Here is a 27,379-nt window from a genome sequence, read left to right on the forward strand (position 1 = left end):
CATCTCTCGTTCTCATTTCCCTCCACACGACCTCTCCTTCCTCTCCTCCTCCTCCTCTCGCCAATGCTCACCTGCCCCTCTGGGCCTTTCCATAGTGGAGCTGCCCCGGCAGACAGGCCACGCCAGCCAGGGCAGAGGCGGGCGGCGGCAGGTGCCTTCCCTTTCTCCTGTCTCGCTTCAAATGCTGACTCCCCAGCTGACCTCGGGCAGGTGGGCTAGTTTCTCTAGATCCTGGTTTCCTCATCCACTAAATGACAGTACCTACCCCTCATAGAGTCATTGCGAGGTATAATTTATGCATGCAATTACTGCCACTTTCCCATTATGTAATTATGCAAATTATGTGTTGTTTGTTAGGGTTACTAAGTTCCTGAGATGTGCCAGGCCGCTGTGGTGTCTTATTTTAACTTGACATCCAACTTCTCAGGATAGAGATGAGCCTTACCTCACAGGTGAAGCTACTCAGGCTCAGAGAGGGAGACACTTTCTCCAAGGCCACACAGTAGGTGAAAGGGCTAGCAGGGCTGAATCTAAACCCAAAGCCCAGACGCCTCTTCTGTGGGCAGCATCCAGGGACTGGAGGGCATCTGGTCAGCCCCGTGAGGCGACGAGCGATGGAAGCTCTGCCCTCCACTCCCCCCACAGGCTTTGGAGACTGCCAGTGGGCCGGTAGCCCAGGTCGGCCCCCCACGGTGGGCGGGGCTGCTCTGCAAGGCCTTTCCGCAGCCGGGCAGAAGCTGGTGTGTGCGTGTGCCTGCGGGCACGCTGCACATGGTGTGATCGTTAACTCGGAGCCAGACCCAGAATCTGAGTCTAACTTTGCTCCGCGCTGTGTGACCTTGAGTAAGACACCTTACCCTTCTGAGCCCCCTTTCCTCACTGGTAAAATGGGGTCCGTGTGGGTGACGTGACTGAAAAGAGAGCATCCGTGTCACGTGCTCATGGCATGCCTGGCACCCAGTGAGCACTCGGTAAATGGTAGCAGTTACTAAGGTGTGTCCACTGGTGTGTGTATGCACATGTAAATGCACATCCGTGTGAGCATGCACATGTATGTATGGATACGAGAGTGTGCGTGACAAAGGATGGCTTGTGTATCTGAGCCTTTACGATTCGGACAGATGGCTGTAGAGCAATGCGTGTGTGAGAGTGAGTGAGTCAGCTGCAGCGGTTCTTGGACTGGCCACTGCCACTCTCCAGATGGCCCCGTGGTCCCTGCAGGTCACAGGTCATGGCTGCCCCTGTGTCAGCCTCCCAATGGGGAGGAGGAGCAGTCCAGCTCCCTTGGGGACCACCTCCCCTCAAGGTCCTCCTGACCTGAAGTTTTGGGCCTAGTTGCCCCTCCTACTGGGGCCCACAGCCAGGCCTGCCCAGAACGGGGGCAGCGATGTGTGCCGAGGCTTCCCCAGTGGGCCCCCCCCCAGGGCACAGTCAGCACCACTCAGGCCGTGTACATCCCTGATGTTCTCCCTGGGGAACAGGGAGGCACTTTTAGCAACAGACTCTTACCCAGAAAATGGAAAGGGGTGTTGCCAGGAAATCAGCACATACATACATGTGTGCAGCACTGGTAGCATGCACACAGCCCCCAAATAAATGTGTTTTTTTAAAGATTTTATTCATTTTTAGAGAGAGGGGAAGGGAAAGAGAAAGAGGGGGAGAGAAACATCAATGGGTGGTTGCCTCTTGTGTGCCCCCCACTGGGGACCTGGCCCACAACCCAGGCGTGTGCCCTGCTCAATTGAACCGGAGACCCTTTGCTTCAAAGTCTGGTGCCCAGTCCACTGAGCCACACCAGCCAGGGAATAAATGCGCTTTTTAAATTAGAAATGGTAGGACCTGTGTTGATCAGGCCTGGGCTCTGAGGGGCACAGGTCATGTAGACAGCCAGGGCTGCGGTTTGTAGGGCTCAAAGTACCATGCACAGAGGAAGGAGGGGTGCCTGAGCCAGGATCCTGTCCCAGACCTGGGCGGTGAGGCCCTGCAAGCTGGACCCAGGAGAGGAAGCTGGACCCAGGCGAGGAAGCTGGGAAGACAGCGTGTTTGCGTCTTGGCTCCATGCCAGCTGGTCCTGTTTCTTTAGGGTTGGTGTGTGTGGCAAAGGAATCTGAGCAGAATCCCAGTGTCCAGTTCTGAGAAGTCAACCCTGGCACTGAGAATGTGGTTCGATCGGCCCTGAGGGCCCTTCACTGGCCCTCAGAGAGTTAAGTGAAGTTGCACCCCAAGAATGCTTTCTACACAGGGGACAGTGTAGATGCCAAGTCCTCTCTTCTCTTTTCTGAGAGCCCCAAAAGGGGATGATGAAGAAATCCAGGCTGACCTGAGGGCGGGACCTTGCCAGGACAGAGGGGGAGCCAAGGGCCCCCACCTCTACTCCAGTGGTCTCCTTCCCTCCCAGGCAGCTGGCTGAAGCTCTCGTTGGATTGGGAACCCTGAGATAAGAAACTGCTTTAGAAGGTAGAAGGGGGAGGCCTGGTGTGGTGGAAATACTATAGACTTGCTCCCAGGTCTGGGGTTATACCCTTGAGCCCCCAAGGGGCTCAAGGTTCAAGGGTGGGCCCAGAGAGCTGAGTGCCTTCTACAGGATGCCCAGGGGTCCACTCCACGAAGCTCAGGCGCAGGGTTCCCGTCTGAGGGCCTTAAGAGCAGAGCTTTCCAATCAATGCCAACAGAATGTGTTTAAATAGCGTCATTGCCCATTAGCTATGAGACCTTGGGCGAGTTACTCCATCTCTCTGAGACTCCATTGTAGTAATGGGGAAGATATAAATCCCTACCCTCAAAGGGTTGCTGCGAGCCGTAAGTTGGGTGAGGCAATGTACAGAAACCCTTAGCATAATGCCAGGCACTTAGTTATTGCTCAATAAATGGCAGGAATAATGTTGTTATTCACGTTTTATCCTGCACACTGTCTAGCAGGAATATTTGTTGAAGGAATGAAGCCAGTGGTCGAGAAGCTCCTTGGTGGGGGCTGGGGGCGGGGTACATGAAGATGAGGGTAACAAGGGCCATGAGAAAGGAGATAGAGTGCCTGGAGGCCAGGAGAGGCAAAGACACTCCGCTGAATGACGAAGGCAGCCTCTGAGCTGGGCTTTGATGGCCAGGGACGTTGAGAGTGAGGGGCAACCCAGTGAGGGAACAGAATGAGAAGGCAAGACAGAGGGCACATTCAGGGTGTCCAGGAGCAAGATTCATGCTCCCCAGTGTATCTTAAAGCTGGCTGGGCCACTTGTTTTCTTGACTTTGACTCCATCCTTTCCCCTCTCTGGGTCTCAGTTGCCACATCTGCAAAATGAGTGGATGTAAATACGCTCCCGCCGCATGGGAGGGAAGCACCAGGGGCACAGGTGAGTGCCCTGAGGTACTGAGGGAACAGGTCAGCTGGACCAAGCTGCAGTGCCGGTCCCACCCTTCTCTGGCTGTCATTCTGGCTCTGTGACTTAGTGACTGACTGCACAGAGAGATTCTAGCTCACATACCGAATTTAAGCAGCAGATCAGGAGGGGAAGTGATGAATGTGACCAATAAAGATCGGTGTTTTAGCCCTGGCTGGTGTGGCTCAGTGGATTGAGTACCAGTCTGTGGCCCAAAGGGTTGCTAGTTCAGTTCCCAGTCGGGGCACATGCCTGGGTTATGAGCCGGGTCCCCTGTTGGGGACACGTGAGAAGCAACCACACACTGATGTTTCTCTCCCTCTCTTTCCCCTCTCTCTAAAATAAATAAATAAAATCTTTTTTTAAAAAAGAGCATCCTAAAAAAACAACAACATTGTTTTAAAACAGAGTCAGGAGAAACACTTCCAACTGATTCTTTTGTTAGTGAAACCACATGTGACTTTTTTGTCTTATCCAATATATTTGGTATAATCCACATGTTTTGCAAGGAGAATTCATTATTTTTATAGAGGGGAGAATTCCAATAAATATTATTATTAGAAACGAAGTTGGAGTTCCAGGGTTCACGTCTTGAAATGTTCAGTTTCTGGCGGATGGGACCTCAGCCAGTCACATGCTACACTCCGCTGAGTCGGAGCCTCTGCGGGCTTGCCCCCCGGGACCCCCTGGGCCTGGCACTGGGCTCCTGAGGCCCAGCCCGAGGGTGGGGGTCGGCAGAGCAGGCGTCTCCGGGAAGCTTTGGGCACCTTCCTGTGGCAGCGCAGGGCACGGCGTGCCTCATGGGCCCCTGGCCTAGCCAGGAACAGAGGGCACACCCAGAGGGCGTGAGTCAAGGCAGCGCTGTGGGACAGTCACAGAGGCACAGCTGCCCACCCCCCACCCCTGGAAGATTGGGCCTCGTGTGTCCTAAAGCCCAAGAACCAGGTCTGGTGACAACACCAGAGTGCCCTCGGCAGGGCCAGTGTTCACTGTGCTGCTGACTGGCTGTGATTCCTCTCCCTGCGCCTCAGTTTCCGTGCAGGCGCGGCTGGAGCCACAGGTGGGAAACAGAAGGTCCCCTACCTTTTGAAGTTCACGACTCCTTTGGGGATTCCTGTGGGCGTGTTGAAGGCCGGCAGGAGTTTCTCTCCGAGCTTGATGGCCTTTACTCGGAACACCTGGAAGGGTCAAAGGGCGTTGTCAACCTGGGCTGCGTGGGGTGCAGCCACTGGCAGAAGCTGCTGCTGGTGGATGAACCCGACAACAGTGCGGGACTCGGAGCAGGAGGGGCACTGCATCAGGTCCCACAGAGGGACAGTTCTGGATATGAGCCTGGCTCCCCGATGCCTGGCTCTGTGGTCAGAGGTGAGGCACCTCTCTCTGAGCCTCGGTTTCTTAAAACAATGCCAAAATTGCCTTCCTCAGAGGGTTACTGGGAAGAATAAAAATTAGGTCATGGCTATAAAACACTGAACGCGGCATCAGGACTACGACAGAAGCCCCGTGATCAGAACTGCGAGTTGGGTGACCAGTGGGAAGATGCAGCAGCCAGGGCGGTGCGCCACCAGGGTCCCTGCCCAGCCATCCCATGGGACCAGCATGTCACAGGCTGAGCTCAGGGGAAACGAATTTGTACAGAACACAAAGAGCAGACCACCGGAGCCCAGACCCCCATCTGGTTCCAGTCCTCGTCCTCAGCTCGACACCTCTGTGCTTCTCCACAAACCCTGGCTTCCCTTGGGCAACACTTTCCCCTTGTAAACCAGGGAAGGGCCTTCTCCCTGTCACATCTGGGTTCTGCCTACTGTTTCCATTCTGCCGATGGGAGGAGGAGGCGGGCTCATCCGGAGCAGCCCACGTGATGGCAAACAAGGGAGCACGAGGGGGCCCCAGGACTCAGGCCTCTGTTGGGGGCTCTGACCCCAGCAAACTCCTGATTAATTCAGAGTCACCTGTGACCTTCTGACTCAGCAGTTTCCTTCATTGAATTTATTCTAAGGAAGTAAATAATCAAGGATGTTGTAAAGATTTAATCTCATGGCTACTTTTCCAGCATTGCTTAGAATAGTAGGGGGAAATGAAAATATTCTGAATAGCAAACAATGGAAGTGGTTAAATGTCGGCTTACCCATGCGGAGGAACACCACACAGGCACTGAAATAATGCTGTAGAAGAATATTTAACAGCAAAGAAAGGGTTCATAATGTATTAAGAGAAAAACATGTCAAAATAGCGTCAGCTTTTGTGAAAATTACATACAGATGGACATGTGGGGAAAGGGTGGAATACACGGAAATATTAACAACGGTCTCATGGAGGACTTTTATTTTCTTCTTTTGGCTTATCTCTATTTTCTGGGCTACCTTTATACTAAAAACAAACCCACATTAAAGGTCATTTATCTTTTAAAAGATGAGATGCCAGTTCCCTAAGCAATGGCTCCTGTTGGGACAACACAGGGATTCCTTTTAATTCCAGAGCTCAAGGGTGACCAGTCTGCTGGTGGCCTGTGTGTGGCTGCAAGACACTGTCCTTTGAGGTCCCCACACCAACAGGCACAAGCAAATAATGGGGAACGGAGGTGGCTGTGTGGGGAATGCATCGAGGGGTGTTTCAAACCCTGTGTGGGAAGCGCATTAGAGCCCGAGGGGTGGGTGTGGTCCTTGCTTAGGAAGGGGCCGGGAGGGAAGGAGAGGAGGGGAGGAACCCCACCTGGCCCTGCAATGATGGGCAAGAGAAGATGATAATGTCAGTGCCAGACAGTGGATCCCAGAAGTGGGCACGGGGCCGACCACGTCCAGATTCCTGGGGAGCTGGTCTAGAATCCAGATTCCAAAGTCCCCCTGACACCCCAGAAGCCAGTGGTTTAGCAACAACTAAGGGCCCTCATTGGAGGCCCAGGATATCCTCACTGATCCCTGAGGAGGCTGAGCCAGAGGCACACAGGGGCCCACAGGAACCTGGACCTGAGGCTGAAGCTCCAGGCTGCTGTGCAGCTGCCCTTTGCCCTGCGGGCCCTGAGCGAATTTCCGGAATGCTCTCCTGGGCCAGCATGCCCTGTGTTCTCCTGTGGAAGGCCCTGCTGCCAGCTGGTGGGCCGGGTCTCAGCCACCCAGGGAGGGTGCCGAATGAGTGTGTATGGGCGAGAGTGGGACAGCCGGAAGCAAACACTGACTCTCCTTGTCATCTTGGAAGTGAGTGGGTGTGCAAGGGGTTCTGAACCCAATTCCAGTCCATGCGGAAGTTGCGTGGATGTTCCGCCCCACCACCGAGCAGCTCTCAGACACCAGCTCCGGGTCTAAGGCTTCAGCTGGATTCCGACGCTATCTAGTGGGGAGAGGGCAGGTCCCACAGGTGAGGGTCCGGTCTTACAACACTGCTCCCCGCCCTCCTCGGATGCCCAGTAAAAGTGCAAGTTGTTACCTGCACTTTTAACTGAGGGGCTACAAATAACAGATTCCCACCAACCCCGCCTTGGGTTTGACTAATTTGCTAGAGAGGCTCACCAAACTCAGAGAAACATTTTACTTACTGAACTACTGGTCTTTTATAAAAGAGTATAACTCAGGAACAGCCAGATGGAGGGAGACAGAGGGCAAAAACTAGGGAAGGGGAGTGGAGCTCCTCCGAGTGTGCCCATCTCCCCACACCTCCACCTGCCCACAGCCCAAAAGCTTTTGTGTTTCACGGAGGCTTTGTTACAGAGGCAGCGGGACGCAAGCACTGGCCACAGCTGTTGATTCATCCTCTAGTCCCTCTCCCCGCCTCTCAGGCCAGGGGTGGGACGGAGAGTGCCAACGTTCTAGTCACCTGACTATTTCTCCTGGCAACCAGCTCCCATCCGAGGTGGGGTCCAAAAGTCACCTCAGGAACACAACAGGAGACACTTTTATCATTGTCATCACTTAGAAAATGTCAATGGTTTTAGGAACTCTGTGCCAGAAACAGGATGAAGACCAAATACATATTTCTTACTGTAAATCACAACCGCACAGCATGGCAGGTGTCTTATCCACATGACCTCCAACACTTTCGAAAGCCCCGTGGGGAAGGGACGAAGGGGCTGGACTGCGTCTGAGCGAGGCAGTCTGCCCAAGGCATGGGGCTGCTCAGTGGCTCTTTTCTGGGACACAAGCTGCCTTCATAGCACGGAACGACCTTGGGAGCCACGGTAGCAACGGGCAGTAGCCTCCTGGCTCCGGACCAGAGATGAGAGAAACCAGCAAGAATTACCCTGTGTAGCGCCAAGCAGTGCTGGACTGGGAGTCAGAGCCCAGGTTCAGACCTCCCCACCCAGCAGCGCCGTGACCCTGGGGAAGTCAGGTGTGATCTCTGAGCCCTGTCTGCATAATGGAATGGTGACATGTGCCCGACTGCCTCGCAGAGTTCTAGAAATCCTGGGAGATGTATGTAAGTGAATGTGCTGCATAAACTGTAAAGTGTGCAGCCAATGTCACCTGTGTGGCTGTGGCTGTGCTTGTGCCCCTCATGGGAATCTCGGCAGGGCTGGCTGCTCGGCAGAAGTTCTGTCCCCACAGGTTCTCTCTGAAGCAAAGAAAGGCCTCGGCCTGGGAAGGGGCGTGGGGTCTCCTTCACCATTCGTTCCACAAATATTCACGGGAAATTTTAAGAAAGACTCACTCCACAGACGCCCACAGTGTGCCAGATCGAGGACAGAGAGGAGGGTGACCCTGGGCCAGGTTGAACAAGGGCCCATGGCAGAGAGGCCACAGGGTCACGCATTGACCCAAAACAGCCCTCAGGACTATGTGCCCTGAGCAAGGGACTTCTACGTCTCAGGTTCTGCACCTGCAAATCAGTGAAAACACCACTTCACAGCTGTCTGAGGAGCCATGGACACGGTGCACATGCGCAATTTCTCTGCCACATGGTGCTGGGGAAAGAGAGGGACCATGAAGGCATGGCTGGAGGACAGGGGCTGCCCCAATAACCTCAGGACCTTCTAAGTGCTAGGAAACAGCCGGCTGATGCCCTGGGGACGCGACCTGCCTCTCTGGCAGATACTCGGGCTGTGCTCTCCCAGGTGCTCACAGCGGGATGGAGAAGCCTCCCACTGGCACGGAACCCTGTGGCTGTGAGTTCTCTCACAGTAGGGCCAGACCCTTTTCCTCCTGCCCCATTTCACAAGACTTTTTTTTTAAAAAAAGATTTTATTTATTTATCTTTTAGAGGGGAAGGGAAGGAGAGAAGGAGAGAAGTATCAATGTATGGTTGCTTCTCATGAGTCCTCTGCTGGGAACTGGCCTGCAACCCAGGCATGTGCCCTGACTGGGAATCGAACCACGATCGTGTGGTTCGCAGGCCCGCGCTCAGTCCACTGAGCTAAACCAGCCAGGGCTTCATTTCACAAGACTTTTTAACCCAATGGGGGATTTTAACCCAGTGAGGACTGTCCCCGTGGTGGGTAAGGAAGTGAGGCCCAGGGATGGAAGGAGGGACTTGCTGAAGGCCACAGGAAGGTGTGGTATGAGAACGAGGTCCAGGCTCTCTGATTGTGCCCACCACCCTCCTTCTAGAAGCCAGCGCAGCGCACCTGGGCCGAGGCTTGGCACTTACAACCTGTGGCTGCCCCATTTCCCTACTGTCTGCCCTAAGACCTGGAGCTGGTGTCCGGCCCAGAAGGGGAGAGCAGGGGTGGCTGTGGAGTACTGAGCAAAGCCAAGGGGCCCCAGGTGGAAATGGTGAAGCAATGCTTTTGGCTTCTTCAGTCCTGAGAACCGGGAGTAACCAGCCAGCAGCTCCGCAAGCCCACACCGAGCCCAGGTGTAGCCGCATGCCCTGAGAGGATCTGCATGGATGGTAAGCAGTCCCAGTCGTTGCCCTCAGAGCATGTACAACCGCAAGTGGGAGCCCGTTGGGCTCGCCTGGGCAGGAGAATAGAAGCATCAGACAGAAGGGGCAAAGAGGCTGCAGGCGGCACCATGAAGGTGGTGGACATGGGTTCCCCTGGGCAAATCCTCCTGGATCCGTTTCCTCATTGGTGAAATGGGGGGCGGGATGAGACGTTTTTCCAAGCCCTGTTCGGCCTGACCATCCAGGACCTGGAAGTACCAACTCACCTCCTCCCCTGTCAGGTAGAAGGCCGAGAGGAGTCCTCCGATGTACCGGATGTTCACCTCGAACAAAGATGCCTCTCCACTCTGCAGGGCAGAAAGAAAGGGGGTGGGCAGTGGGGACACTCGAGATGCCTGCAGGGCTCCTAGGGGCAGCTTTGCCCTTGAGACAGGTCACACCACCACTGAGCCCCACCCACCCTGTTGATCTGGCAACACCTGGGCTGGTTCCCCGGATGCTCAGTGGTGGTTTTCAGGGCAAAAAGCACCCGCCTGGCAGCCACTGCACATTTACAACTCACCAAATAAACACTGGGTTCGGCTTCCCTCCCTATCCCTTGCCCAAGGCCATCGGAGCAAAGTTATGTCTGGCTGCTCTCCAAGGAGCTTAAGAACCCACAAGGGAGCTGCTGGCTGAAGCTTAGCTTGAGGGGAGGCAAATCTTGCTCTATTCCGGCCGCCTCGGCTTAGCAAGAGGATGCTGTGGCCCTTCCTTGGGGTGACAGGGCAAGAGGACGGTTCTCAAATGAGGTTCTGGGGCAGACGGGGCAGGGCCCAGACTGGGAGGGGGAGGGTCAAACAGCTATTTGTAGGTAACCAGCAATTTCTCTGCCTCAGCTCTGCAGCCCTCAGGGCACGCCCAACCTTGCCTGAATCACGGTTAAGGACCAGATCTGGGGGAAAACCCCCACCTGCGTCACTTACTTGGCTTTGGGACTTTGGGCAAGACATTCAGCCTTTCCTTTCCCCAGTTTCTTCTTACTGAGTGGGGCAGGTGTGAGAGGCTGAGCGGTGCAGGTGAGATGCCTGTCCAGTGCCAGAGTGGCTTCCCCTGCCCCCAGGGCTCGCCTTGGCACCCTTCCCATGTCACAGTCTTTATTACTGACGAGAGCAGTGATCATCCCTTTATCGGGGAGGGCTTTTCCCCTGACAGAGCACTTGCAAAGCCGCTCTTCCAGTGCTTACTGGTGTCATCATTCCCATTTTTCAGATGAGAAAGCCAGGCTCAGAGAGGGGGAGTGACCACGTCTTGCTTTCCTTCAGGGACACTCCCTCACCTGCCCCAGCTTGCCTGAATGTCCCCAGGCTGCCTTGGCCCTGCCACCACCTGGGTCCTCAGGCAGCTGCCTGATGCCCACTCTCTACCCACCATCTGCAGAAGGACACGGTGGGTCTAGGAAGACACCACCCCTCTCCTGCCTCTGCCTTTCTTCCATTCGATCCAGTAGGAAATGGGATTCTAAACTCTTCACCCCACACAGACCGTGCGAAGTCGTAACAAGCTTCAAAATAGTCATGATGATGGTGATGATGATAATGGCACCACTTAAATCTGTATCGGACTTTATGGTTTTATGAAATGCTTTTTATAACCCTCTGTGATGGTTGAAGCTCACAAGCCTGTGCATTAGGCACCGCTATTTCTGCTGCTGTGTAATTCCCATCCGAAGGCCGGGAAACTGAGGCCCAGGGGGGTGAAGTGACCAGGCTGTGTGCCCGAGCCAGGGAATGCTTCCATGATGCTGCCTCCCCATCCCGCCCAGTCTGTCCCCCCACCCCCGACTCTGCACTGACATTGGCCTCGATTCTGCCAGGAGCTGCGGGAGCTGTCCCCGATCACAACAGGACCTGTCACTCGGAGAGCCCCAGATGGAACCCTGCAGGGTGTTTTGATGGAACCCCCTCCCCCCTCCCATCTGTCTCCATTTCTTGCTCCCTAAATCGGTCTAAACAGCCTCTCCCCATGCTGAGTGGAGGCCTCTGGTATGGCTCCATTACTTCAGTCTGGGCTGGGAGATTGTTGGGTGCGGGGGCTGGTATTTACGGCTTTTGGGCCATCCAGAGACATCACCGTCTCCTCCCCAGGCTCTGGTCCCTGACCAGGGATGCCTTCCAGGCTGGTTCAGACCTGGTCATGGGTGTCTCATCTGCCTCAGGAGGGCAGCACAGGGGCGGAGGGGTGGGGGCGGCTCCAGGTTACAGCGGCTCTGACAAGGCGCTTCTCACTCTGTGGAGTCACTTCCTATGTTGCTGTTTGACAGATTCAGCCCTAGAGGGGTCTCCCTGGGTGCGAGCAACTGGCACTGGGGGGCAGGAAATGACCGGCCACAGCTGGACTGCTCTGCTGGGCAGCTTCGGGCCAGAACCTCCACACCCCTGGGTCTCAGAGATGACAGGGTGGAGCTGGCCGCTGACCTCTCCAGCCGCTACTGGCTCTCACACCAGGGGCTGCAGGAGGGGCTCGGACTCACCACGTTCAGGTGGAAGTTCTCTTCAACCCAGGCCTTGGCCTCCTGGAACTCCTCTCTCAGCTCCATGAGGTAGAGGGTGTCGAGGGAGTCGATGACGGTCGCCCCGTTAAGGCCTCCTGCAGTACAGAAGATGGAAGGTGTGGCCCAGGCTCGTTCTTGTCCTCTCCATCCAGCCACACGAGCCACCTAGACCCCTCTGAATGCCAGGGCAGGCTCCAGGGCCAAGGCTCCAGACCCCTCGAGGAACAGCCTAGGGGGGCTCCAGTCCCACCAGCCTTTGAAGGCAAGCCAAGGACCCAGAGTCCCCCTGGGGGCTGCTTCCTCCCTAGGGCAGTAAAGAGCAGGCAGCTGGCCTCCTCTCCCTAGGGGAGACCAAGTTCATGGTCTGAGGCCGGCCCCGGACTGGGGTCACTTGTATCTGCCAGCAGGTCCAGCATCGGTGCCGGTTGGGCACCCACCGCTTTCCTGTGATGCTGGGTGAGAGTGAGCTGGTACTTGGCTCACACAGGCTTAGCCAGTGTGCCAGTCCTCTGGCTCCTCACTTCCATTCTTTATTTCATTCTAAGGAGAAAACCATAAAGATGTTCATAAGCATCTATTCAGGAAGGTATTTTTTTGCAGTGCCATATATAATGGGAAAAAGTTGGGGGGTGGAAACTCCAGGTCCAACAATAGGGGATTAGTTATATAAACTGTGGCTCAAATATAAAATAAAATACTATGCGGCAGTGCACACAGGTGAGATAGACCTGTGTTTATCAGGGAGACATCCATGGGATCTGTGAAATCAAAGACAAGTAGATTGCAAAAGAAAAAAAACAAAAGCGCGGTATAATTTCTTCCTCGTTTCTCAAATGTGGATGCATCTGCACAGAAGTAAGTCTGGCAGGAATGACTCAGTGGTGAGCTCCCAGTATTGGGATTACAGGCGCTTTCTGATGTCTTCACTCATGAATTATTTTTATAATCAGAAATTTATTTCTGTTTTAAAAAAGGGAAAGGAAGAGTTTGGGCAGAGAAGCCGCACAAATGCAAAAAGCAAAGATTTTCCTAGGTATGGGCGTCTCATCTGTCTCAGGCAGTGTTCACAAGCCTGAGCTATGAGGCCTGGCCCTGCCACTGGGCCTTCAACTCTTGTCCTGGGAGTAGGCTGAGAAAACTGCAAAAATGAGTTTTCCAACCAGAAACTGGGCAGAAGAGTGATGAGGAAGAGCTCCCCATGTGGCACAACCAGGGACTGAAGTGTAGAAGATGGTGAGGGAGGAAGGGAAAAAAGATAGTATGGTGTCTTCTTGGAGGGCTTCCTGAAAGAGGTGGCTGCTGCCTCCCATCAACTTCTTAAAACTACTGTCATTGCAGGCAGCAGTGATTTCCTTTAGGGACCAGAGGGCAGCTTATGAGGAGTAATTGTTCCCTCAATGTCCTCCGTGCAAGTGGCTCAAAGCACTGAGAACTGCAGGCCCCACTTCCCTGAGTGGACTCCTAGAGCTCCCGGGCAGTTCTGAGCCCCACTGGGGTCGCAAGCACAGCTTTGCGGGCGCTGCTGCACCGAGGCAGCACCCAATGTCCCTGATTAGTGCTTCCCCAACTGTTCACTTGCGTGGCTCTGCGAGAGAACCCTTCTGCAACTCAGACACTTAACCACCTCACCAGTCAGGGCTATGTCTGAAAAAGGGCACCGCCTGGGAAACGTCTGGAGGAAGAGCGGAAGTTGGGGGAAAGATAAGGCTGGAGGTTAAAGAATCCATTTCCAGAAGGAGGGGAGGGCTGGGGAAGCGAGGGGCTTCTCAATCCAGAGTCACAGTTCTGGGAAGGCTTGGATCTGTAGGTTGAAGTGAATTTCTAGAATGTCAATGCCGCCCATGCTGACGAATTTAGTAGGGAAACATACCCAAAGCCGAACAAAGTCGATCCTTTCCTGGTTTATCCCAGCTGTTTCCCCCGCAGGTGTCAAAGGCAAAAAACATGATTCATGGGAACTCTTTACCCTCTTGGGGTGCTCAAGCGTGGGGACACTGATGTGCCACACACAGACAGAACCAAGACAAGCCAGGCTGCAGGGTGCCGGCTCTGAAGCCAAGACCCCCGCTGTTACACCACAGGGCCCTAAACCTGATTTTTATGAGGCCACAGGTTAGGGCTGGGATGGCCTGAGATTAGAACAAGGGAAGGGGGAGCCCCAGCCCCAGGCAAGTGTGGTGTATTTTCCATGACAAGGGTGCCTTTCAGCTCCCTGTGAAAACAATTTCAGATCTGATTGCTGACCCTGCCCCACCCCTGTAGGGGCAGGAGGTGGATCTGAGCAGGAAGGCTTGAAGCAGTACCCACGCAATGTGCGTGCATTCTCCCAGGCCCAGGGAGAGGCGGCCCAGAGTATCTGATTTCTGATTCTTGCCCCGGGCTGCCTGGTGTTTTCACCTTGTGGGATCTGCTTCCCCTGGGCTGAGCCTTAGCCCAGAGTCCCCAGGGCCTTGGCTGGGCTGGGAGGGCAGCCAGGGCTCCTCATGACCAGCTCTCCTTCCCCAGCTCCTGAGAGGCACCAGCCAAGAAGGCAGCTTGCTAAGAGATTGTTGGCAATGTTCCGCCCCTGCTCTCAGGTTCCTGAATCCTTCTCTTGGTTATCTCTCACCCTCATGCCCACCTACCACACAGCCGGGCTGTGGGCCAGCAAGGCACTTACTGAAAAGCCTTTCATTCCAGGCCAGAGGCTGCCCAGGGCCCAGGCTGCACAGGAGAGAAGGCTCTATCCTGAATTCAACTCTAGTTGCACCTGTGGCAGCTTGGGCAGCTTTCCGAGGAGAAAAGATACATCCCAGTCAGTCAGCAGGCCCGTAATTCATATACAAAGAGCCAACGGGGCCCAGAAGTCAGGCAGCCAGCTTGGACTGGGCCTGGGCCTGGGGCAGGTTTCAGGTCCGCCCACTCTCTCAGCTCCAGCTCTGAATGCTTGCTGTTCACAAAGGACTCCCATGCCCTCTCCTGCCAGGCAGGAGGCAGCGAGGTGTTAAAGGAACGAAGCTCTGGGTTTGAACCCCAGTTTGGGCCAGCAACATGTCTGCTCTAAGTGCCAAAGTTCTCATCTGTAAAGTAACGTTAGGACCACTGGAATAGGGTACTGGGGAGCCACTGCAGGTTTCTGAGCCTAGATACATTCATCATATACATGCTTAGCCCAAAGACATTTGTACAGGCCTGGGACAGAGCAAGAACTTGACTAATCAGTTCATTGGTTATTTCTGGGGTCCCTTAGCTCACTTTGAGACACTGGCCTAGCCAGGGAGATGGGTTCAAAATGACTCCATCACATACTAGCTGTGTGCTAGGGCAAGTCAGTGTCACTCGCTGAGCCTCATGGTCCTCATCTGCAAAGTGGGGACCACAGCAGGGCCTACCTCATTAGGCTGCAGGGAGGGATAAATGGGAGCAGTGGGTAGAAAGTACCCAGGATGTCGAGTACACGTGAGCTTAAACTGATAAATACAAGTGTGGTCCTCCTGCTTCCCAACTGGCCCCAGGCAGCCCCTATACAAATTCCTCTGGGGTCACTGAAGTGTTTTGACATTCCTGCATACTAGCCTCTCCCCACCCCCTGGGACAGTGTGGTCATGAGACTGCACTTTGCAAAACCCTTGGCCCAGCTTCAAGGAAAAGCATCACATGGGTCTCACCTGTGTCTGCTGCTGAACTCATCATCACCCTGATGTGAATGTACACCTGTCTGGGCATCTTCCTACCTCCAGGACCCCTTCCCTTGTCTTCCAGTTCGTCCTGTACATTGCTGCCTAAACCTGCCTGCCTAAAACCAGATCCCACTGGGTCCTGCCACAGCTCAGGAATCTGCAATGGCTTCCCAGTATCCATGTAATAAGGGGGTGAAACCTTTTGGGTCTGACTCCAAAGGATCTGGCTCTGCTTCCATTAAGCACTGCTTCCTGGACATATTGCAAGCTCCTGCCTCCACACCTTTGCATGTGTGGTCTCCTCTGCCAAGAAAGCTTCTCCGTGCATCTGGGTATACTCAAAGCCCACACATTCTTCAAAGTCCGCCTCCCTCTGGCAGCCTTCCCTGATTCCACTCAGCCAACCTCTTCCTGCACAGAAAACTGCTATAGCATTTTCTTGGCCTCTCTTTTAGAAACCCAACACTCCCATCCTGAACTGTGGGGCTTTGCCTCCTTGAGGTCAAAGCTGCCCACTGCCTCTCTCACACTTTAAAAAAAAAAGATTTTACTTATTTATTTTTTGAGAGAGGGGAAGGGAGGGAGAAAGAAAGGGAGAAAAATACCAATGTGTGGCTGCCTCCCACACGCCGCCCTACTGGGAACCCGGCATGTGCCCCGACTGAGAATCAAACTGGCAACACTTCGGTTCTCAGGCTGACACTCCGTCCACTGAGCCAGGGCATACTTCTTCCCCTCTTATCCCCAAGCAATCCCAAAGTCCAGGGCCCCCAGCCCAAATGGGCCTCCCACCATTCCCTGTGATACTTTTACAAGCTGCCAGGAATTGCCTTCCCATTCCGCCTTCTCTGCAGGAGTCTAGAGCCCACACAAATGCCTCTGTGTCCGTGAAGCCGTTGTGATCTCCCCCACTGTGGTCCACACGGAGTCTCACCCTCCCCAATTCTCCTCCGTGAGAACCGTTCCCTGGCCCCTCTGGTGCCCCTACTCTGTCTGCCCCCATCTCTAGCAAAAGTGCTCCCCCATTCTTATTACACGTGAAGGAACTGTCAACTTACTTGCTCCTGTCTCTCCCTAATAACAGGGCCTTAGTCTGCATTAGAGTCATCGCCAGGCTCAGGAAACGTCTAAAAGTGGAAGTGGAAAGGTGGAGGTGGGGGGCAGTGGGCATCACGCTTGCTCTCTGCTGCATCTTGGCCTTCAGGACACCGCTCTTCCTCTTGCCCCCCCTTCTAACCCCGTGACGGCTTCCCTGTAGCCTCCTTTGTGGGTTCTTCCTCATCTCTAGACCTCTAGAGGCTTGAGGTGCCCAGGGCGCCCTTTCTCTTTTCTGCCCTCCTTCATTCCCTTATTGATTTTGTGTGGCCTCACAGCTTAAGTACCCTGCACAGGCTGATGACTCCAGGATTTAAATCTCCACCAGGGCCTTGTCCCCAGACTCAGTCTTACCTATCTGACAACTCCCCACTCACATCTCCATGTGGAGCTCCACGCGCATCTCACACTCAACTTGTCTGAAAGCAAACCCAGCTCTTCCCTTCAAACCCGCTCCTCCCACAGTCTTCCCACCTCAGTTAAGGCCAACCCCCTCCTTCAAAGAGCTGTGGCCCTAAGCCCTTGACTCGCTCCCACATCCTGTCCTGCCACCAATTCTGGTGACTCTGTTTTCACTATTTCCAGACTCTGCCTACTTCTCACCTTCTCCTGATACCACCTTTAAAAACATAAGTCATATCATGTGACTTCTCTGCTCAAAACCCCGCCATGGTCCCATCAGACTCGAGGCCTGCTACCTGGCCTTGGCTTCCTCTCCCCCTGCCCGGCCTCATCCTCCACTCCAGCCGCACACTGCCCCTGAAGCCCCCCAAGCCTGTGTCCTCCCCAGGCCTTGGTGCACGGGACCACTGCACTGAATAACAGCCCCTTGACCTTCCCCACCCTCTCCGTCTTTCTTCAGAGCCTTCATCCCAGGGATACTGCACATGGATCTGCTTCCCGGTTTACCGCCCCACCCCGCCAGAGCATCGGCTGCTGAGGGGAGAGCTCGGCTTTGTTCCCGGCTTCCCTCCACTGCTTTGAACACTTTCCAGCCCATCATAGGTGCCAGATAAGAATTGGGAGTACAGGGTCTCCTCCCCCTGGGAGATCCTTTGAGGGGGCTGTGGCTCACTCACATCTGAGGGCCAGTGCCTGGCCCCCAGAAGCATTAAAGGTAAATGTGTCAGCTGAGTAAACTGAGCTCACTGTGCGGGCACCTGCAGTGACCACACCCAGGACCACCTGGCACTGCTGTCCTGTGCAGAGCTATCGGCCGTGTGTGCGCCAGCCCCTCTGGGTTACAGGACCCCAGCCCTGGTAAACTCCTCTCTAAGGGCCATCTGGCTGGGAACCACCCTGCCCTACTGGACTGTGGTTTGTCCTCTCCTGATTCTGTTACGATAATGTTTCTTTTTTTTAATGTGATTTTATATCAGCAAAGAAAAATGGATCAGCCTGCACAATATAAGATCTAGGAAGAATGTTTAGAATGAAAAAAAATCACCCAAGGCGTAGCCTATTACTGCAGTATCCCCAAAGCCATACACTAATGGCTGCATTTAATTTGATAATATAATCCACAGAGACTTCTTATCTGTAAAGAAACAACACAAGTGTTTTTCTCAGCTTCCGAAGAAGTCAGCGTGGCTGAGTGGCAGGTTGTATTTTCCAGAGATGGCTGCTTCACACACCCCACCACAGGAGCTCCTCCCAGGGCTCCTCCCCTTGAACCTGAGTGGGCCTGTGCATCTACCTGGAACAACAGAACAGAAGGATCATGGGCTATACATTTCAGGCCCAGACCTTAAGAAACTGGCAGTTTCCACTTCCTGTCTCTTGGAACGCTGGATCTGGGAACCGGCCACCATACTGTGGGGAAGCCCGAGGTATCCCACGAAGACAGAACATATGGAAAGGCCTAAGGTGCATTTCCTGACTGACAGCCCCTCTGAGCTCCTAGCCAACAGCCAGCATCCATTCCACACATGTGCATGAAAAAGGTTCCAGCCACCAAGTCCCCCTCCGCCTCCAGCCTTTCCGGCCCAGGGCTCGTACACAGTGGTGGAGAGACAAGCTGTCCCCATGGTACACTTTCTGAATTCCTGACTCACCAAATGTGTGGGCATAATGAAGTGAGTGCTCTGAACCACTACGTTTTGGAGTAATTTGTTATGCAGCGGTGGCAACTGGAATGTTCTGCTACTGGGTTTCCAGGAAGATGAATGAAAGTGATGTCCCAACTACCCCAGGGTACACTGTTTAACACCACATTGTCTTATGTGGGGAAGTCTTCTGGCTGCATGAATTCCTGGTAGGGTTTAGGACCTCTCCATTTCTATCAGGTCTGGGTTTTTTGTTTCTTGTTTTTCCTCCAGTAGGAATTTTTCTTGAATCCTCCCACAATGGCTGTTTGCTGGGCCACATAAAGTTGTGTTCAGAGGCTTTTTCCAGGCAAAGGTTTCTTGGAGCCTTTTTGGAAGGACTAATGATATATTTTTAGGAAGTATTCCTGGAACCCAATAGAACGCTCTTAGTAGAGGCCGATTAATAAAAAATGATTGGATCTAACCACGTCATTCCCCCTTTTAAAAGCTGTCAATGCCCCCTCTTCTTCAAGTTCAAAGTCCTGGGCGCAGCATGCAGGGCGCCTGCAGTCTGTGCTTGGCAGCCTCTCAGGCCTCACCTCTCCACTGCTCTCTCTGCACGTGACGCTCCCCCACATCGGAACACTAGCAGCTCCCCCAAAGCTCTCGAGTGTCTGCTGATGCAAATTCCTGTGCCAGTATGCTTTCCTTTTCCGAGTTGGCTTGGTAAATACTTACTCATCATTCTGGCTCAAGATGTCCCTGAGCCACCGAGCAAACCTGACCTCTTTGCAAGCCCATTCCACTCTGATGTAGGTGGCTCTGTCACAGCACTGCCCACATTATGCCGTACATCCGTGCTTACATACATCTGTGAGGCCCGGGGGCAGTGGCTGGGTCTGACTCTGCCCAGTGGCCCCGGCACCCATCCCCTGGCCAGGCACAGAGAAGGTGGGAACAAATGACCATTGGATGAACAGCTAGTGCCAATGCCCACAGTGCTTTCCTAGTATCTCCAAACTATTTACAGGGCCTCCTGGCCTCAGACACACAGCATGCAGCAGTGGTCAGCTTTCTGAGGAAAGCGCTGTTGGAGGGACAGAATGGGTGGCTGCAGACACCAGCTGAGCTGGTGGAACCACCAGAGCTGTGGATCCAACTCTGCACAGCTTTTTATCTCAGAACATCCCTGAGAGAAGACCAGGAAGATGGAAACAGGAGCCCTGGGTGCTGCAATGATTTTCCGAAGTCACACAGCGGCTCAGCAGCTCAGGGCAGCGCTGTAACCAGGCGAGTGATCTCGGGCAACTGATTTGACCTCTCTGGGCCTCAGAAAAATGGGACAGTGTGGTCTCCAGTTCAGACTAATGTATGCACAAAGCGTATAAGAGAATTTGATGTACGCAGCACACAGTAGATGTCCAATGCTTGGGGCTGTCACAATAAGGCTGGGTTCCAGCAGAGGAAGCCACACCAGAGCTGGCAAAGCTAGGATCCTTCGCAGATCCTTAGCTCAGCAGGAAGGACGACACAGCCTTTGTGCCAGACAGGCAGGAGGCGTGAGGCACCAGGAAGGCGAGACCAAGCGGGGCAGGCACAGTGGCATTTTATGCCCACTTCTTGCCTCAGTGGGGAGAAGAGCAAAATCCAGGGCCCTTAGCTGCTTACCCCAAGAGACACTAAAATACAACTGCTGTTCTCAGCAGCTCCTGAGACCCAGAGTCGCTCCGTACTCTGGCCTCAACCTGCTTTTACCTTCCTGTAAATCAGATGATTGATTGCTCAGTACTCTGTCTCCACCTCTGTGGGAGGGGTAAACATCCCTGGCCCAACAACCTTGGTCTTGTCCATGTAACTTGCTTTGGACTTATGTTGGGTTGGGAATTAAGCTCTGCTCTTGACTGTAGGCTTGGCTGTGAGACTTGCCAATGGGATCAGTGGGCAGGACTGGAACAGAGGTTTGAAATGCACTTGTGCGGTTAAGCTTGCCCTGCTGCGTTCCTGCTTTTCATCATGAGAAGGCCAGGTCTCAAGTGGCCACTGGTCCAAGAAGGATGAGAAGTAGGTGAGACAGACCTGGACCCCACTGGGCAGAACCTAGATAAACGAAACCCCAGCGTCTCTGCAGCCAAAGGAGAAGTAAGTGCTCACCACTGTCTGCCACTCACTGTGGGGTAATTTGCTGCATGAGTTATTTTGGAAACAGTTGACTGAGATAATGCCCTTCCAGCCCTATTTCTAAATAGTCTTTTCATGTTTTAAATAGTCCAGCTAGACTAGTGGATCCATGTGGTCCACTCTTTCTAGCTTCCAGCCCTTTGCCCAAGCTGTACCCTCTGCTTCAAATGCCTTTCTTTCACCCCAAACGTCCCCACACATGTCCCTACCCACACATCTATTTTAAGAGAAAACGCTGTTTCTTCAATAACCATGAAGACATCTCTGAGGACCTCCCACCTGGCCCAGAGGTCCTCTTCCTCTGAACTCTTTTATTAAAAGAACTGGTCTTGAACTTCCATCATAGTAATCTGGGTCACTCCCATGTCGTTTCTCAAGTCCATCCTGGGCAGTGAGTGTCTTCAGGACTGAGTCTCAGCCTGGCTGCTCTAAGCTGGCAGGGGCCTTGCAGAGTCCAGGTGTCGCTGAGATCTGCTGGACGAAGAGGGCTGGACACCCTCCTCCCACTGCCTCACACCTAGATGGGGAAGCCTCCCTGACTGTCAGGCCCCTTGCCAGAGGCGGCTCCTCTGTGGGGTGAGGCACTGGGGGCCGAGGTCAACTCCAAGGTTCTGGCCCAGGGCAGACACCCCACAAAGGCTTGCTTATGGAATACGAAATTCTCTGAACACTTGCTTTGTGCCAAGCATTATGCTACATGTGTCGCATATATCTTGTTTTTCACACCTCATGACAACTCCATTATTGTTCTTCTTTTACGGATGAAGATTGAGGCTTCAAGGAATTGAGTCACTTGCTCAAGGTTTATTTATTCACCCAAACATATCTTTGAGTGCTCAGGATGTGCCCGGTGCTATAGCGCCATGGGGGACTGACAGTCCTGGTGCCCTCCCGAAAAGAGCTGCTGGCCTAGAGGGGCAGAGAGACGCCAATCAGGTGTCACACAGATGACATCTGGTGACCAAGTAACGTGTATGATAAAGAAAAAGAGAGCACATGGTAGCCAAGGCCAGGAGCGAGGGCGGGCGGCAGCGCTGCCCCCTGAAGGAAGCACAGGAGGAAAGAGAGGGGACAGGAGCGTGTCAGGGAGAATGCACAGCAAACGGAACAGCCCGAGCTGGGGAGTCTGGACGTGGTTGCGGAGCAGAGAGGAGTCACGGGCAGCGGGAAAGAGGGCACGAGGAGGGGTGGGGGGCGTTCGTGTGGCTTGGAAACTTGTTCTGACTGGTGTTTGAAAATGATCCTCTGGCTGCTGTGTGGAGAATGTCCCAGAGAGGACGGCTCATGGGGTGATTTAGGGACCCGTGGATCTGGGTTGGTGAGTGCCTACTAGTGACCTACGGAGGGAAGGAGGGAGGCAGCGAGCACCTGGGCTTGTGCATCGAGACCCTTTGAAGGCAACTGTTTATCACTTTGGGACGGAGAAAAACTGACCCAGAGCACAGGGCAGCATCGGCCAGTTGACTTACCTCAGCCCGAGCAGGGGAGACCCCAGCCGTCCTCTGATGGCACCGGGACCACCCAAGCCCACAGGCGCAGGGCCACAATGCCATCTTGGATATACAGCGTGGCCACACAGAGCTCTACTTTGATCCTGGCAAAAACAGCCTGTGGGCCAGAGCCAAGAGGTGTGGATGTGTGGCTCTGATAATGAAATGAATGATGATCATTGGAAAGGGGAAAAGAAAGGAAATCAGAGAGGCTCTATTCAACCTGAGAAACAAAGAGATAGTAGAGGCAGTGCCGGGAGAACCTGGTACAGGACTGAGTCGCAGCAGGGGGTCCTTCCGGTCACTGGGATGGCCAAGCTGCAGAGAGGGACTGAGCCCTGGAGCCACACTTCCTAGCTGCCTCAGTTTCCTCATCTGTACAGTGGGAACAACTTCACCTTGCAGAACTATTCTGAGGATTAGAGATCTCAGAGTGGACACAGCCCCACTACGCGCCCCCACGGCAGGCCTTGGAGGGCGTGCCAGCATCAGCTGTCAGCATGTGTGGAGACAGGCACGCACAGCTGAGTGCCCCATAGGCAGCGCCTCTTTTAAGTCGCCCCACAACCTTTTGAGTGAGTGTGATTAGTGTCCCTGGTTTACAGATGGAGAAACCGAGGCTTAGAGAGGTCATGTAAATTTCCCAAGGTTGAAGAATAGGGAAGCCAGGATTGAACCCGGGCCATCTGCTGGGGAGACTCTGTGCTTCTTCACTGTGAAACCCCACCCCTGTGCGACAGGCAGGAACTTGGCTGGTTTCAGAGAGCGTGGCGGTGCCTCCTACCCATGTGCCAGGGCACAGGCCTGAAGTAGCAGGCACTGCCGGAGAAGGAGTGGGTGTCTCTTTCTGCAGGAGCCCAGCCCATGACACAAACAGACCAGCCGAGTGCCACTCCCCCCAGGACAAATTTTTATTTCCTACAAAGAATGGGGTAGGAAGTTATTTTGGAGTCAGATAGTCATAGTATGAAATCTTACCTTGGCTATTCCTAGCTGTGTGACCTCTGGTTAGCTATTTCACCCACGGGAGCCTCAACACCCTCATCTGTGAAATGGGGATAATGCCAGATATGCATATTACTGCAGAGACTGGCACTAGGAAGGGCACAGGGAAGGTTTTCTTCTTTTGTCTTTAAATATAAATGGGCTGCTGGGGATGCCTATGAGTCACCTTTAATTCAATTTAATTTGATTTTTTTAGAGGTAGCAGTAAGAGTGGTTCTGGTCAAAATGTTCAAGTCTTGCTTTGCATACTGCCAGCTGTGTGAGCACAACTAAGTAACTTGACCTCTCTGAGCCGTCAGTCTGCGGCTGTCTAAAGGGACTGGTAATACCTATCTTGAAGGTGTGGGTGGCCTGGATGAGGCACAGAGTCTGGCAGACAGAGGAACAGGAGGCAGAAGGTCCGTGCACGGGCCGAGCAGGGAGAGCCCCTACCCCACTTGCTACGCCCACCCACTCCCAACCCCTGTGGGACAGCCCTGAGCATGCTTCCTGGGTGAGGACTGCTCGTTTTAGATCTCGGGGCCAAAGCAATTCACAAATGCAGCAAACGTGTCACAGCCCGGGAGACAGCTCTCTCTGCTTCAGAGAAAGCACACAGTTGAATTTCCTGAAGATCGAACCCCAGAGGCCTTTCAAGGTTTTCCCAGCGAGGGCAGTTCTAGGAACCAGGGAGGTGCCGCCCTCAGGCGACGGAACAATTAAAGCCCCGAGTATTTGTCATTCTCAGCAAAGGTTTGAGAGGACGACTGAGAAAATGAAAAAAAAATCTGATTTTGGCATCACGGTGTTCAGAAATTTATGGTAATCAATTTCTGTCAGTCGGCGGAAGGCACTGCTCAAATCATTAAAAAGCTATCGTCCTTAATCATACACAGAAGAGGCCGGTCCGCGCCTCTCAGATCATTTTCAAATCATTTCAGGTTAACTTCCAAAAACTGACAGGCGAGCAGGGAGGGGAATTATGGCAGATGATAAACTGAGGAATTTCTACTTCTGTTTTCAGGAGGGCGAAGGACTTATTTGAGAGAAAAATTGCCACCCAGGCCTCGGTGAGGAAGATTCCAGGAGGGGTCATCTGTGACTTCTGCCCTCCAGGAGTCTGCCCCTGCTTCCTTGGAAAAACAGCGAATTCACAGCAAACTATTCAGTAAACAAGTGGTTATGATGCGTTGTGACAGGTGCTGATGATAAAAGGCGGAAGTTCACACAGTTGGTTAAGTCTCAGCTGTGTGCGTACAAACCTGGGTTTGGAAATTGTCTTTGCCACCCACTAGCTGTGTGACCTCTCAGAGACTCTTCCATAAAATGGGATGCCCGTCTCATGGGCTCGGGAGGTTATGAATGAGCCAATTTGTACAAAGCCTTTCATGCAGTGCCCAGTACACAGCAAGCTCTCATTCAGTGCTGGCTATGCAGCTAGCCCTGCTGAAAGGGGGCCTCACAGATGACCTTCGATTTGGGTCAGGAAGGACAAGGAGTCTGCAGGCGGGAGAGCTAGAAGGAGAACATTCCAGCAAAGGCCCCATGGTAAGACACTGGTTGGGGAGGAGGAGCGCAGAACATGTGGAGAGACGGATGAGGGAGGGAATGCGGCAAGCAAAGCTGGAGTCCCCCTGGGAAGGTCTGTGAATGCCAGGCTAAGGAGCTTAGACCTCACCGAGGAGGCAGCAGGAGTCATGGAGGTGTGTCAGCAGGGCCAGGCCCGTGAGCAGCTGTGTGGATTAGAAGCTGACTGAGGGGCAACCGGGCGGCTGTAGAAAAGGAGGCTGCAACACTGTGCAACCCAGGTTCCTCCAAGGATCGGGGCCATCTGTGTCTTCTCCCAGGTCTCGGTCCATGTTGGGGGTTCACTGACTTCTAAGTGACCCCCCAACATCAAACTCTGATTGAGGGTCCCCAGCTTTTGAGGAAAACACCCTTTGCTGTGGCCAGGAGAGCCCACTCTCCTTCCTCGGGGCAGAGCTGTTGCGGGGAAAACTGCTGCCCGGCCAGCAGCGGCACTTCGCCTCTTTGCTTTTAGGTGGGTCCCATGACTGAGTTCTGGCCAGTGGAAGGTGGGCCTCGGTTACCTACACCTCTCTGGTCACTATACCTCCTGGTCCAGCAGCACCAGCTGTGGGATCCACAGTCTGAAGATGATGGAGCCTCTGCCACCCTGGGTCCCTGAGTGAGCATGAGAAGCAGACTCCCTTTTCCTCCCACCAACTGGGCGAGAAGGAAAGGTCTGCTTTCTCAACCCACCGAGATCTCTGGCTGGGATCATCTGCCACGGCAGCCAGCATTATCTTAAATGAGTCCACCCACTCAACGGAACGACCTTGGGCATGCCATTTCACCTGGGCCTCGGCTTCTCTGACGCATCTATGTGTGAAGGCCCCAGACCACAAATGTGAGTGCTGCTTTGCCCGAAAGGAAGTACCACAGAGATGCCGTGTATTGCAGTGTTACAGGCTTAGTGTTACAGTGTTACATTCCGAGAGCCTGAAGCAGAGGAGACTTTGCCCAGCCCTTGCTGAGGTAGGGGGAGTGCAGCCCGGGGCTTGGAGAAGCAAGGGGTCAGATCTGCCAGCAGATTCTGACCCAGACTGGAGACCCTCACTCCAGGCTTTAGTCCCAGCCCTCTGCAGGGATGTTCTCCATATAACCGAGTCCTCTGGCAGTGAAGGCCGGGGCCTGGCCTCCATCTCTTGGTGGCTCCCCTGGGACCTTCCCTGATAACTTGTTCCAGCCCCTCACAACTCATTAACAGGAAATTGCATGCCCTGCCAGGAAGATCATGCCTGATTTTTCAGACAGGTCAGGTAGACACTGTTATCAAAACTTTGTCTTGTCTGCACAGCCCCCACATTCTCCTGCCCTGGGGCCCTCGTGCCAGGCTCGGTGCTCAGGGCACACGCTCGCTGCCTTTGGAGATTCGGTAACTTTGTGTGACGGAGTGCTCTGCCAGCCAGTCTGGTGGGGAGCAGGGGCTCAGGGTGGTAGCCCGCACTGGTGGCGAGGCTCAGTCTGCGCCCCATTACAAAGTAGTCCCACACTCCCAGCCCAGGGTTGGTACCAAGATCAGGCAGGAAGACGGGAGGAAGGCCTAAGCAATACGTAGCGTGCAGAGGTGGATCTGGGCATCGGTCTCTAACAGGACCCTGGCCATTATGAATCCTTTTGCTGAGGAGGTTGCCTCTTTCACATCTTGGGGTCAGGGGGTAGACAATGCCCTATCCCCAGCCTTTGAAGCCTAAAGTCAGGGGCAAGGCCACATAGTCCTATACTCATGGCCCCACCGCCCTGTTCTCAGACACTGGCCTCTCCACCTCCCATGCTCGCTCACCTCTGCCCACTGCCTTGCTTGCCAGTGCTAGCTAGGGGCTTTGAGGACTTCTCAAGTCACCGACAGAGTAAAAACCATCAACGCCGGGACTAGGCTCTATGAAGCAATGACAATGACAAAAAGCATCTGTTCCCTCCATCTTTTCACACACAGTAATGCACTGTTTGACCCTTACACCCACCCAAGGGGTGTTCTCACCCAGACTTCACCGTGGAGGAAACTGAGGCTCATAGAAATGAAATGACAGGTGCCCAAGATCCCCCAGCTAGCCCACCAGGCAGTAATCTGAGCCGGATCCAGCAGGCCCGTAACAATCATGGTCACTTATGTAGTACATCCTACATGCCGACCACTAAACCGAGCATTTTATTATTTTTTTAAAACAAGAAGCTTGTTTAAAGACTTTATTTATTTATTTTTAGAGAGAGGCAAAGGGAGGGAGGGGAGGGAGAAGAGGGAGGGAAACATCAATGTGTGGTTGCCTCTTGTGTGCCCCCTACTGGGCAGCTGGCCCACAACCCAGGCATGTGCCCTGACTCTGGGAACTGAGCCTATGACCCTTTGATTTGCAGGCCGGCACTCAATCCACTGAGCCACACCAGGGCCTGAGCATTTTATTCTTAATCCTCCTAACAACTCTACAGCATAGCAATTTATATTACTTCTGTTTCCAGATGACACAAATGAGGCTCAGAGAGATTAAGCAGTTTGTCCAAGGTCACACAGCAAGTAAGCAGGAACCATGGCTTTTTACTTCGTTGTTACTCTCTCCCTATTCAAACTGCCTCAGAGTGAGAAGGGTCCTGCCTGGGGAAGGCAGGGAAAGAGGCTACCAGCTCCTATGAAGCTCTTATTTTATAAAGCTGTACGCAGGTGGGT

The 27,379-nt window shown here is 53.7% G+C and overlaps 1 protein-coding gene across 1 annotated transcript in view; it reads right to left on the minus strand.

The window, feature by feature from the left end:
* The window catches only part of MAN1C1 (mannosidase alpha class 1C member 1), a 128,307-nt gene that overhangs the window by 20,802 nt on the left and 80,126 nt on the right, over positions 1 to 27,379 (minus strand). Inside the window, exons 3-5 of the mRNA XM_037032966.1 lie at positions 11,701 to 11,816; positions 9,455 to 9,535; positions 4,458 to 4,552 (exon numbers count right to left, since the gene is read on the minus strand). Coding sequence (XP_036888861.1) covers positions 4,458 to 4,552; positions 9,455 to 9,535; positions 11,701 to 11,816 — 292 coding nt within the window. The remainder of the gene's footprint in view (positions 1 to 4,457; positions 4,553 to 9,454; positions 9,536 to 11,700; positions 11,817 to 27,379) is intronic.

This window comes from Sturnira hondurensis, unplaced genomic scaffold (genome assembly GCF_014824575.4).
Source record: "Sturnira hondurensis isolate 20B ecotype Veracruz unplaced genomic scaffold, ASM1482457v3 Scaffold0021555, whole genome shotgun sequence".
Taxonomy (NCBI): Eukaryota; Metazoa; Chordata; class Mammalia; order Chiroptera; family Phyllostomidae; genus Sturnira; species Sturnira hondurensis.